Source organism: Mesitornis unicolor, unplaced genomic scaffold, assembly GCF_000695765.1.
Source record: "Mesitornis unicolor isolate BGI_N332 unplaced genomic scaffold, ASM69576v1 scaffold29033, whole genome shotgun sequence".
Classification (NCBI taxonomy): domain Eukaryota; kingdom Metazoa; phylum Chordata; class Aves; order Mesitornithiformes; family Mesitornithidae; genus Mesitornis; species Mesitornis unicolor.
Window position 1 is genome coordinate 3283 of NW_010177137.1, and position 12706 is coordinate 15988.

Below are 12706 nucleotides of genomic sequence, written 5' to 3' on the forward strand. Positions count from 1 at the left end.
CTTTTGTTCTTAAAGCACATTATCCAATATTTATTGAAGTGGTCGCTGTTTAAAAAACCCCAGAACTGTATTCTGTAAACTCTTCTAGGGCTTTAATCAGACTCTTATTAAAATCCATTGGATGGCTCCAGTGGACACTGGTCAGGCTGTACCCTAAATATGGAGCTGTTGCAATGACAGTGAAGATTCAAAATTCTGAGTTTACATTTTTGGTTTGTGTAAATTGTCTCAACTCAGAGGAGATGAATGGAGGCGTGGGCACATACACAGAGCATTTGGCTCCGTGACTTTTTTATAGCTAAAATGACACACTTAAAAGTACAATTAGTGCCAAATCCCGTGCTCCTTGTCCAGGAATAACCCCCCATTGTTGTCTGTGGAAAATTTAAATGACAAGGTCATCCAGACCTAAATTTAGGAAGCTTATATTTAATATCAAATTCTGGTTTGATTCTCTTTAATTCCAGTTTTTCATGAGAAAAACCTGGATGTCTCATGGTGGTGTTAAGAACTAATAAAGAATTGAGAGAGCGATTTTTTAAAAGTTATTTTTTTCAAATTAAACTTTTTTCTTTGCATTTCAAATAGATGATCTGCTCTTTTAAAGGCTATTTTCTGAATGCAGCTGGTAGCTTTCCCGTGTATATGTGAAGACTTGAATTCTTACGAATCGGCGAGCTTTAAACATGGCCTTACTAAGTCTGAAAAGGAAACTGGAGGAGATTTCACTCGCTTCTGTGAGTGCAGAGGTCACTTGGGGATGGATTCTGAAATAGCGTTTATACCTTTTGATGGTATCGTACTTCCCTTGGCGTCCTGGGGAAACTTTGTTATGGCCTGGGCTTGTCCACAGCTTGCCTGGTTCCTCAAGGCTTTTCAGCCTCCTGTCATCAGCCTGGTTGGGAAAAGAGACCTTTGGCTGCTGCCAGGGTCTCGACAGAGCATCTGTGGTTCATCCCCATCTCGCTGTGTTAGGTCTCCGGCTGCTGTGTGCTCATCTGCGGGATCTGCTCTCCCTTCTCTGCAGGACACTTAGTGCAGATCCCCAAATCCCCCTGGGGATGTGTGCTCGGGTGGGTGCCCAGCATCCAGCTCTGTGTAACCAGGAGTGTGCTGTCGGGATGCCTCCCCTCTCCATTCGGTCTCGTACACGTCCTTACCCTTTATAACACCACTTACTACTCAAGTAGCGGCCTGAAGTGTTTCCACCATACTATACAACTCCAAAATAGCTGTTACGTGTTAAAGCTTGTTAGAACCAAAGCTCTTTCATCCGTATTTTCCCCTGGAAGTTGTCATTTACTACTTAAACACTACTTAGTGCTTAATTGTTTGGGCTGTGGCATTCCTGACCCTTAGCAATATGGGAACGCCTCCATTGACTTCACAAAGCCCATGAGTACTCTTCCCTGCTTTGATTAATTAATGTTTTGTTCCCAAATTCGTCAAGTTCAGCTGTTTTTTTTGCAGAGATCGTGCTCCATAAGCAATTCTTTTGCTCTGTCTATAATACCTCTGCAGTAAGTAGCTCTGAGAGCAGCGTTTGACCACTCTACATTTTCTTTTTAGAGTGAACTCAAGCGTATCAGAATCTGCACATTTCCACAGCAATAAGCCCGTGATGCTTCATGCTCTGCCCACATCATCGTTGAACTCATTTGTTTTGTTAGTTTTTAAAGTTTCTAGTTTTCCTAGAAAAACTGCAGACAATTAACTTGTCAAGAGGGGTGGAGATGATCTATGGTGCCTATAAAAATTTGCACATCATATTCCTTGACATGAAATATGGGCTATTTCTGTTGGTATGGCAATACTTCCTCCAGGATCTTTTTGTTGGTTGTGTCAGAGAGTAAAGACTGAATTATTCTAGGGTTTTTTTTTCCTTTCATTTAAGTAAGGTAAAAGAATTTACATCAAATGCAGTGAAAATGTCATTTTGCAATGGAAATGTCAGTTTGGTGTAGGGGTTTTGGCAACTTTAGCTTTAGCTCCCAGTGAGACCAGTGGTAGTGGGTACAAAACTGACCCAGGGCCAAACCAGGCTTGTGCTGCTGGGTCTATTAAATCAAAAGTAGGCCAGAAATTGGATTTTATTCCCTTCTCTGCATTTCTTTGTAGAAAGCAGAAGAGCGGCTTGCTGTGTGTCTGGATACAGAGTGTGCCTATGTGATGTCCATATGGCTTGAACTTATGTTCAATAGCTTCACTGGAGGCAGAGCATCGCTCAAGGAGGGCACAGCAAGCGCAGTCTCATCCTCTATTTCACTCAAAACAAAGACATGATGCTCTTTTCTTGCCCCTTGGTGATAATGGAAAGGGGAAATAATTTGAGCAGATGCTTTTAGAACAGATCCTGTTGCTATGGGTGTAAATCTGTGGTGCAGAGCAGCCTAACACTCCAGTATTTATGTTATAAAAGGAATATTCCAAGGGGTACTGTGCCACCACGGAAAGCAGAAGGCTATTTTAAGTGAAGTTTAAGATGAGGTTCATGCTATAAACAGTTTATGCACACTGGTCAGGTTCCTGGTACGCAAATGTCGGACTGGAGCGCGCTGGATGGAGCCCAAGGGCTCTGTGTTAATCCCCAAGGCCCTCCCTGGGGCTGGCAGGACATGGAGGGGTGACAGCCATCCCCTGACATTGGGGACCTCCTGGATCAGGTAAGTTCCTCAAGAGCCATCAACCCCAGAAAGTGCCCCCTCTGCAGGGGGGCCACGGATCTCATTGCAGAGGGGGACAATAATTCCCAGATCTTTGGGACTTTCTGGGAATCATTCCCACAGCTGTCAAAGTAGGGGGAAAAACAGAGGTGGTGGTCACAAGGAAGTGACAGAGTGGAAGGAGATCAGTGGAAAAAGGCAGTAATTAAGTCTACATGTGCCTGCATGCTGGGCTGGTCAGACACAGAGCATCATGGGTGTGCTGGCACTTCAGGCATGGACCAAGGGAAAAGTAGGGTTTGGCACTGAGATTTCCCTTGCTGCTCACATGGGCTCTGTCCGTGCCTGGCTGGGGCTGGGTTGCTGCTGCTGCGGTGCCTCGCTGCAGATAAGCGCTGCTCTGAGCGCTCAGCAAGCTGCTCGCTAAACAGGCAGTTTTGTTCTCCGGGGTTGTTCGTCTGGCACCTTTTCTGCACATTAAATTCACACAACACAGCATTTAAAAATAAGGGAAGCAGCTTCTCTCCACGCCTTGTGCCTAACAGCGAGTCTTACATAAACAAAAAACTTCACGTCTTCTGTAGCGTTGACTCTGATTTAACACTTGGGCTTCACGGCGCGGTGGGCAGACGTTAGCAACCGAAATCGCAGTACCGTGTTATGTGCGATGCCCTGGGGCTGCTCGCTGTGGATGTTCAGTGATGTTGGTTTATGGAGTTGCATGTGCCCAAGGGACCCATGGCCAAAGTTACCCGTGGGTCTGGTAGTGGCAGGACCCACGCTTGGGATTTCGTGGTGGCTGGTGGTACTTAACATGCTCTGTGAATTAAGTTGCCCTTCCTTTCTCGGGTGCATGTTTGCCACTCGGTTTTTGGGCCATGTCCCACACCCACGTGTGTTTCTGTTGGCTGTGGAGCAGCCGGGTTCCCATCCCTGTTTTGCTGTGATGACTCACTACTGGCAAGGCCGTTTCTTTCACATTTCCTTGCTACATTCTTGAAGTTTTGGTGGCTGTTCCCTGCTGTTTGCTCAGCTGAAAGAATGAAACTGGTTACAGTTCCCCCCCCTCAATATTATATCTTCTTTTTCCTTTATGATGGCCAATTACTTTTATTAACTCTCCCCAAACACTTTATCAGCTCCCTGGCAGAGAGGTTTAGATGTGGCAGAACAAACCTGTGTTAAGAGCAGTCCTTGCCCGCTGTGAATACCAATGACCAATTTAATGGATGGGTCCCTCATCAGCATTTCTTTGTATCTGGAAAAGGAAAATGAAGTCATTCTCATGCTTCTCAGTCTTGCAGGGACCATGTGAAGTAGTGAATGATGAAAAAGCCTCAACTTAGAGCAGACAGAGAATAAAGCTTGGCAAGTTTAGGAGCTTTAGGAGGCATCCAGCTTTCCATTGCCCGCACTGGGGCTTGGATGGAGCGGTACAGCCCTGATACAAACAGGAGCATGCATGGGGTGGGTGGGACCTTCAAGGCTCTGTTCTTCTGAAATATGTACATCTTTGCTCATGAATATCCCAAAGGGGAGGAAGCAGCTCTTTGGCTTACATTAATCTGTGTTGTGTGCAGAGCCAGAGCCACAAAGATGCTGGAGGGAGTGGAGCATCTCCTGCTGAGGAGAGGCTGAGGGAGCTGGGGCTTTTTAGCTTGGAGCAGAGGAGACTGAGGGGTGCCCTCATTCCTGGGGATCCATTTGGAAAGGGCAGTGTCAGGAGGAAGGAGCCAGGCTCTGCTCTGGGATGTCCAGTGCCAGGACAAGGGGCAATGGTCCCAAGCTGGAGCACAGGAGGCTCAAGCTGAAGATGAGGACAAACTTTGTGAGTGTGAGGGTTATGGAGCATGGCCCAGGCTGCCCAGAGAGGTTGTGGAGTCTCCTTGTGTGGAGACACCCAAAGCCCTGGCCGTGTTCCTGTGTGACTGCTCTGGTGATCCTGCTCTGGCAGGGGTTGCACTGGGGGAGCTTTCCAGGTGCCTTCCAACTGCTGACATTCTGGGATTCTGTGTGCGTTTGGATATCCTGACCACTGCAGCGGTCACACCAACCACCTTCCTTTCTGTTACCATAGGATCTCCCTAGAAACTAGCCTCTGTTTTCCTGAACAATGGAAATGCAAATGGAGAATGTCAGCTCTGTACCCAAAAATAAGATTTCAAAACCATTTAGCATTTCACAGTGGCTTGGTGACAACGTGAAGACTCGCAGTTGCCTCTGATGGTGAGAGACAGGCAGAGTTCCCCAGCTCATGCTCAGATCTGAGCACCAGTGAATGCTTTGTCCCAAAACTTCATAATATACCTGTTATTTGTAGTGCTTTTCGACTTCAAAGAACTTGAAACACATTAATGCAACTTCACAAAAGGCTTCTGTTCCTGCTCCACCCTACTGATGGGAAAGTGCAGATGTGCCTGAGCCTGGCCAGGGGCTGCTGGGGCTCAGTGTGCCCAGATGGGGTCTGGCCATGGGCAGCCCCTCGCACCACCATGAAATTGCTGGGAAATCTCTTGCAGTGTTTGAACAGTCACGATTTCTTCAAAAAGATCAGAAATTCTCTGTTCTGGATCCTCTCTGGTTTTCCTTTAGGATTGTGGCCAGGTAAGTGCAGAGGGAAGGACACTTTGGTTTCCTTTTCTCCTGCTTTTTCAATTACTGGGTGAAAAAAATCTACAGCTTCAAACAAATTTTTCCTGCATGAGCGGGGAAAATGGGAAAATGCTGAGCAGATTCCAAAATTTGAACTTTTATATAAAAAAGTTGTATGTGCCTGCATATATATCCTGCATATATATCCTCATGGGATTGGGGTCTGTGATGGTGCAAAGGGGGGAGCTGGGTGAGTGTGGGTGCCCCTCAGCACCCCCAGTGCTGCAGATGGGGGCTCTGCGATGCTGTACCCCCCCTCAGCACCCCCTGTCAGCGATGCCTCGGGCGTACATTTCTTGCAGCTCGCATCAGCAGCGACACGCTTTTGTAGTGTTTTCGGGGCCGACTCTCCTGAGTCTTTCACTCTATGTCCTTTCCTTCCTGGCAGCCTCCTTGCAGGATTTTTGTCCTAAAATGTGGCTTTATCTCCATTTGCGGTGAGCCACGCACGGTATTCTGAAAAAGCCCATTCACAAGGAACAAATGAGAGCTCCCTCCAGTAAACACCATCCAGAATTACGCTGTCATTCTGGACCCAGCCGGATTTGATGGGCCAAGTGATTCATCCATCAGAATCATTTTCCAGCAAAGCACGCTCCTGGAAGAGTCTGCTTTTTGCATAGAGGAAAACATCACTCTTAATGCTCAGCACTTCTTTGCTTTGCCATCAGAGTTTAAGCAGAACAAAAACTATGTCTTGCGGGTTTTTTGTGTGAAATTTGAAAGAATGGAACCGCAGGGTGTGAATCTGTGGGAGAAATTTTTATCCTAATGTGAAACAATATTTTTGATGGTTTGGGGGTGTTATTTTGGTGGTGGGTTTTTTTAGTGGGGTTTTTGTTTGTTTGTTTTTAATTTTGACAGTTTAATAGAATAGCATAAGGATCTTGAACTTATTCCAGAGGTAGAGGAGTATGGCATGAATGTGGAAATGGACTCCTATGGGGCTGGAATCTCTCCCTGTCTCTCTCTGACCAAGCGAGGTATAAAAGCCCAATATCCCTCGCAGATCTACACCCAACCACACCAAACATCTCCCCAAGAAAGCTGTCTTCTCCATGGCACGAGCCATTGCACACACAGAGTTTTACCCAAGCACACAGGGCATCCCCAAATCAGCACAGAGTGGTGCCATTCACCCATGACCCATGCTGGTTTTGAATGCTCTTTCTGCTTTCTTAAGGAAAAAATTAAGGGAAAAAAAAAAAAGAAAAAAAGGAGAAACAAAGCAATAATTACAATTGAACACGCCCTGGTTCAGCAATGACTTAGGTAATGGGGTGCACATCGTATAGCGAGACCCAGACGTTTTAAAAAATACAAATCTTTTCACAACGCTTTCTGGATTTCTCATGGGTGCTGGGCACGTCAGTGCTCCGGTTCGGCGTCCATGCAGGTCTCCCAGGGGTTCTGGGGGAAGCGGGGCAGCGCGATGAGGAGGAGGGCGATGCCGCAGATGAAGAGCAGGACGAAGGAGGCGCAGGCACAGGCGAAGGACCAGGAGTAGCTGTACTCGATCCAGACCGTCTCCTCGCTGTCGATCATCCTCTTCACCGACTGCCTCATGACTTCCACAGAGATGATGATGCAGAGGCCTGGAGGAAGATGGGAGCAGTGGGTTGAGTTTTTCTGTCAGTTTTTCATCCTTAATTAACCACCTCATCTGTCTCTTCGCATACAAGAATCGCAGTGAGATTCACAGGTGAGTCACTGGCTTCTACGTTGGGAGGAACCAACGCTCGCAACTGCTTAGAGCTCTGCTGGGCCCACGGCCACCTAAGTCAGACAGAGCCTTGCTGAGTGTGATCTTTTAGGCAGGCTTGGATGGGGAGCTCAGAGTGGTGGAGGAATAATTACAGTCCCTAGGGAGCTTTTCCAAAGGTTGAGTAGGGTTTTTATTGAGGTGACAACTTGCACCTCTTGTCTTTCAGTCACTGTGGCGTGTCAAGGCATTACTTGCTCATGTAAAAATGAAGTGTTCATGGTTTTTGGGAGACAGCTGTGTATTTCGGGCCTGGATCAGCTGCTTCTTTGGTTTGAGTCTTAATAAATGCATTAGAATAGTGTATATCCCTGGTTTAGACTGGGGTTGGCACACAATATACTAGAAATGCCCCTCTTAAAGGTATTTGGAGAAAATACAGAGAAGATGCTGTGTAATGCTTGCTGAGCAGGACATTTCCAGAGCACCTCAGCTGGAGCACCACACAGGGACAGGGAGTGTGGTAAGGAACAAAATGCCACTTTTGGGGCATTTTTGGAAGTGTCTCCATTGTCCTAGGATTTATCTAAGTTTCTCTGTGTTGTCCTACAGACTGAGTGCAAGTATGCAAGCACCTCCTACCTGCGAAGGTGTAGAACATGGACGCTGGCTTCAGCAGATAATCCCTCTTCTTCCCGAAGGATAAGAGGACGCAGATTGTCCCGATGATGGCAAAGCCAACACTGAAGATGGCAATGGCTGCAGCTGAAATGCTGTATTCTGCCAAAGCAAAACAAAGACCAAAAACATTGCAAATGGATGCAAATTTTGGGCACGCTCCCATCAGCTGTTGTGACTTTGCAGTAGGTCACTCTGAGAAATACGAATACTGCTGCATGGTGCCAGTGTCGTACCCATGGCAGCTGGGTGCTCCATTGGGCTCAAAACGTGAGCAGGGAAAGCGGTGAAGTGTTTGCATTGCGTATTTTTTAAAAAATTATTTTAATTTTCCTTTAAGACAATGATTTCCAGCTCTGAAAACCCAACTTCTTCAGGGCATGGGATTAAACCCGCCATAAAATGCCCTGGTTTTTGCCAAGCCAGCTAAGATGTGCGCTGGATGCTTCCTCCAGCCAAAGCACAGCCCAGTGCCTGGATGGAGGGGGAGAATTGCTAATTGAATAATTCAGGCCTTCATTTACATATTGCATTCGTTTTCGGATTAGTTTAATATTTAACACGTGTAGCCATGCGTGAACATCACAGCGCCTGATGATATTTGCCTTTCAAGCCATTAAAAAAAAATATCTCCCAGGCAAAATCATGAAGAATTTTTTTGCCTGTTACTAATTAGCTCCCATCAAATCGCAGTTATTTCTGCAAAAGGGAGCAGCAGATCACTCTTTGTTCTCAGTGCTTTTCATACCACTGTTTTATTATAATTTCCTTAATGTTTCTCTTTACCATGTGCTGGAACTGCCTGAAAGAGTTTGTTTCAGTGTAAAAGATTTTGCTGTGGTTTAAGCTTTTTCTTTCAAAGAAAATAAATTCTTCCCGATTTTTTTCTGAAATTCCTAAGAAGCCATTGGGTACATTTTTAATACCAGATGGCTGGAAGTGATGGTATATAAATGAACCAAAGCAGGTAGCTCAGACACATGCTCTTCTATCCACTTAAAATGCCCAATCTTTCCTGTCTTAGGAAACTGCTTTTCTAGAAAACCTCTGTGCAGAGTTTCCACCATTATCACGTCCACTGGAAGCAAAGCAGATTGCTTAATATCTGTAATGTAATCATTAGCTCATTTACTCCACAGCAAAATATGTCGCATGGCAAAGTAGAAAGGATTTTGTCCTTAATGAGAGGGCGAGAAAAGAGAGAGGAGCACTTTAGATGAGTGCTAAAAATATTTGCCTTTATCAGGGACTTATTAAAAACGTGAAATTTGTTTGTCAAAGACTGTTTTCAAAATCTGTGCTCTGCAAACACCGACTGTGGGTGTTTTTGTAAGGTCCTTTCCTTCCTTCCATTGATCGCTCTGGTTTTTACAGGACTTTCATATAAAATCAATACGAAGCATAAAATTCCTAATGGTCTTCACAGAGCCTCTGTGCTTCTTTTCAGGGTCAAGACTCTGCTTGGGGTATGATTTATTAATTTAGATTTTATCAATGTCATCTTCCTTCAATGGCAAAGGCTCAGAGTGTTATGGATAGAGCCAATGTTGTAAAGCCATTTTTATGCTGAAAAGATTTTTTGCAGTTTTCATGTGTATTGACATTGTTATATATTTGTGGGACAACTTGAAGTAAAACCACACTTAGGAGTGTGATCATCTATAAAAATTATTTGTCCTGGGAAATTGGCATTTGACCTTGTTCAGATAATTTTTTTTTACATTTTTCCCAGCTTGGTGGTATCTGATAGAAATTCCTCTACTGCTTTCAGTGGAACCAGGGCTGAACTCTCATTTTCGGGTCCTCTTTACCTTAGAGCTTTTGTGCACCTCAGGAAAATGTTTCTCAGGCTCATTCTTACCTTTCTGGGTGGTTACTTCAAATATCTCCGAGCTCTCTCCTGGAGTGAAGTGCTTGAAGTAGGAGCAGTTGTGTTCTGAAAGAGAGAAGGAAATTTAATTTTATGCGCTTGGAAACCTCTGATAAAATGTAGTAAAATTGAATTAGCTTTTTATTAATGTTTTTAAGGTTCCGTACTCTTGGTAGCACAGAGAAATGGCATCTGTTTTATTTGGGAGCAGATGAGTGGCACACGCAATGCCAGGCCACAGGCTCCAGCATGGACAAGGCCGAAGCCTCCTCTGGTACCTTTTGAGGGCTGCTCCCTCCAAGAGCTTTTCACTCTGATTGCTTATCTATTTAAAACATGAATTATAGATGATTTTTCTCATTCTGTCCTTGGCCATCACATTTTCCTGCCTCTCTGTACCTCCTGGGCCTACAGCCGCATTGGGATGGGGCACGGTCTGGTGAGGACCTGCTGACTCGAAGCTTTGGCAGCAGCAGGGTTAGGATGGAGGGTGTTCTCACTATTTATAACTGATTTAATTGAGGCTTTGGAGGGGCATGGAGCTGGGGGAACAGTTGCCTGCCAGGAATTTGGCTGGAAGGGTGCAATGGCAGAGACGCGCTGAGCAGCGCCAGCTCCGATTGTGCGATTCTGCTGAGCCGGGCTGGAGAGGACACGCTCAGAGCCTGCCCCAGCACCCCTCCTGCACCCAGCACCTCTCCTGCACCCATCACACCGGGAAATCATGCCAGGATTGTGAAAAATACAGGTCCTGCAGGGAGGGGAAGCTTGGTGAACACCAGCATCTCCTGTGTGTTAAATAACGGAGTTAGCACCAGTTTCCAGAAGATGCTGGAGGATTCTGTGGTCCTGTCTGACATCCAGGCAGGGACAGGCTGCTCCAGCGCCAACCATGGCCCTGGGGTAAACCCTGCGCCAGTTCCCGGATGCAGAACCACAGAGGGTTTCTGTCTGGGAGCATAAACTGCATTTACAGCGTTAATTTCTAGTGGCAAGAAGTTACCAGCATACTGTATTCCACCTGTTGGTTCGTGTGGCTTTTTTCTGTCACATAAATGGCGGATTTTGGAGTTACTGATTCAAGGAGGATTTATTTTCTCTCTCCCAGGAGATAGGCAAATGTAAAGCTGCGTTTCGGGGCCCGTTAGTGGAAGATTCCTTCGAGACGCTCTTATCTGCTTAATTTTATAAGCTGACTTTTATTTCATCTGCAGCTTCTCCTTGCTGGAGACTAGGTTAATGTTCAGCTCTGGTATCTTCTGACTTACTCTTTATTATCCCTGCAAATGACTGGAGGAAACGTATTTGAACTCAGACTTCTGTGACTGCAATTGCAAATTTGGAGCCCCAAAGCAGAGGCTGCCAGCAACTGAGCAGTGGCTGAGGCTCAGCATCCCATCTGGTTATCCCAGTTTGAGGATCCTTTGGCTCCTGTGCTAAAGGGGAGAGAGATGGGGTGAAACTGGGACACTTCGTCTTGGATTGTTTGGTTTAGCTTTTAATTAATTGTCCAAAAAGGCTGAACTCAAAGGAATTCCCTGACTGTACAAAGCCCAAAGTGAAGCCATCCATGGTGTGATGGGGGAAGCAGCACAGCTTTGTGTCCAGTGCAGTGAACCAAACCAACCCTGTCCACCCTCCAGTCCATGAAGGCTCAGCAGCAGGGGAGCACACAAAACCTTCTTTTAGAGATGGGCTTGTCTGCAGGAAAAGGAGCTGCCTCTGTGTCTTGTGGCTTCTAGCAAAGCTCTGCCAAGGTACGACAAATGGGCTCATCACAGAAGTGGGTTAACTCTAGGGGAGGTGTTTCTGGAAAATGCATTTATTGTGGGAAAATGTAACTAGATTGTTTTTTTTGTGCAATTATACATTGTTTTCAGTTTAAAGATTATTTGGTGCTCTGTTGAGCTGGGAATCTCTGTTTCAATGAGGATCCCTGTTACTGAAGAGAACTGAGGCACTTCAATGCCTCTCTGGTGCCATCATGAATAAGAGAAAAGCCCATTTGTGTCACACCACATTTACATAATGGATAGGATTTAAAATGGGTTTTATAATGGATGAAAACTGTGTGGCAATCTTTGTTTCTCTCCACCCTTAATTGCATTATCTCTGCCACAAGGTCACCTCAGTGTGCTGACAGGAGCAGGCCAGGGGCTCTCTGGTCATTAACTTTGGAGTTATAATGTGTGATTTCTCACACAGTGTCCTCCTTCTTCCTCACAGCCCTCCTGGCCCTTTCCCTTCAGATCCACCACTCCTGCTGACTGCTCTATGGGGGCAAATGGGCCAATCCATCTCTATTTGTGCAAGAGGCAGCCTCTCCTGCTGCCCCCCACCACGGGGCTGGATGCAGCTGTGGGATGCAGCAGAAATCCCATTTAACAAGGGTTGAACCCTGGGGATCTGCAACGTGGAGACCTCATGAGGGAAGAATAGGTGGAAAGACCATGGGATGTTTGGGCCATGCAGAGTTTCACTGATGAGGCTGGGGAGGGGCTGGAGCCCCTCAGATGGACACTGGGATGTGTTTTGTGGCAGGCTGGATGCTTAGAAAAACATGGGTTTTAATGTGAGGTTTCCACCTGTGATAATTCTGGGACACAGGACCTGCTGCAGTGGATGGTGTTAAGGTGAGCGATGGAGGGGGCCAGACCTCGGGGTCTGCAATGGCCAACAACCCTTTGCCACACACAGAGCTTTGGAGATGGTAACTCCAAATAATTGTATTTCATCCCAGCCTTGCAGTGTGAGTGTCTTGCACGGATACGAGGAGTGAGACATCCCTGCTGATAACCCATTTACTCAAGCACTTTTCCCCTCTGGTTGCCTGAACTCAGGTTCTCGTATTTACAAGGACCCGTTGAACCCGCTGGCAGCACACACGGGCTGTGGAGCATCCCCAGTGCCCAGCACCAACACAAGAGCACGCTTTGCAGGACACTACCTGGCCTGGAGTTACCGGTAGTGAACACAAACTCTGTTTACAGCCAGTAATAAACTGCCCTGCTGCCCACTGAGCAGGGTTAAAGATGGCCCAGAATTAATCTGAATTTGCCTGGTTTTAACTGCCATCTCCTTCATCTTTCTATTTCTTACAGTGGGATGCTGAACCCTTTCCAATTTGTCAACATCCTCGGA

At 46.2% G+C, this 12706-nt stretch overlaps 1 protein-coding gene across 1 annotated transcript in view; it reads right to left on the minus strand.

Annotated features, from left to right (window-relative positions):
- Positions 1 to 6554: 6554 nt before the first annotated feature.
- The window catches only part of CACNG1 (calcium channel, voltage-dependent, gamma subunit 1), an 8401-nt gene continuing 2249 nt past the window's right edge, over positions 6555 to 12706 (minus strand). The window contains exons 2-4 of the mRNA XM_010181974.1: positions 9557 to 9631; positions 7660 to 7797; positions 6555 to 6910 (exon numbers count right to left, since the gene is read on the minus strand). Coding sequence (XP_010180276.1) covers positions 6684 to 6910; positions 7660 to 7797; positions 9557 to 9631 — 440 coding nt within the window. The 3' untranslated portion in view covers positions 6555 to 6683. The remainder of the gene's footprint in view (positions 6911 to 7659; positions 7798 to 9556; positions 9632 to 12706) is intronic.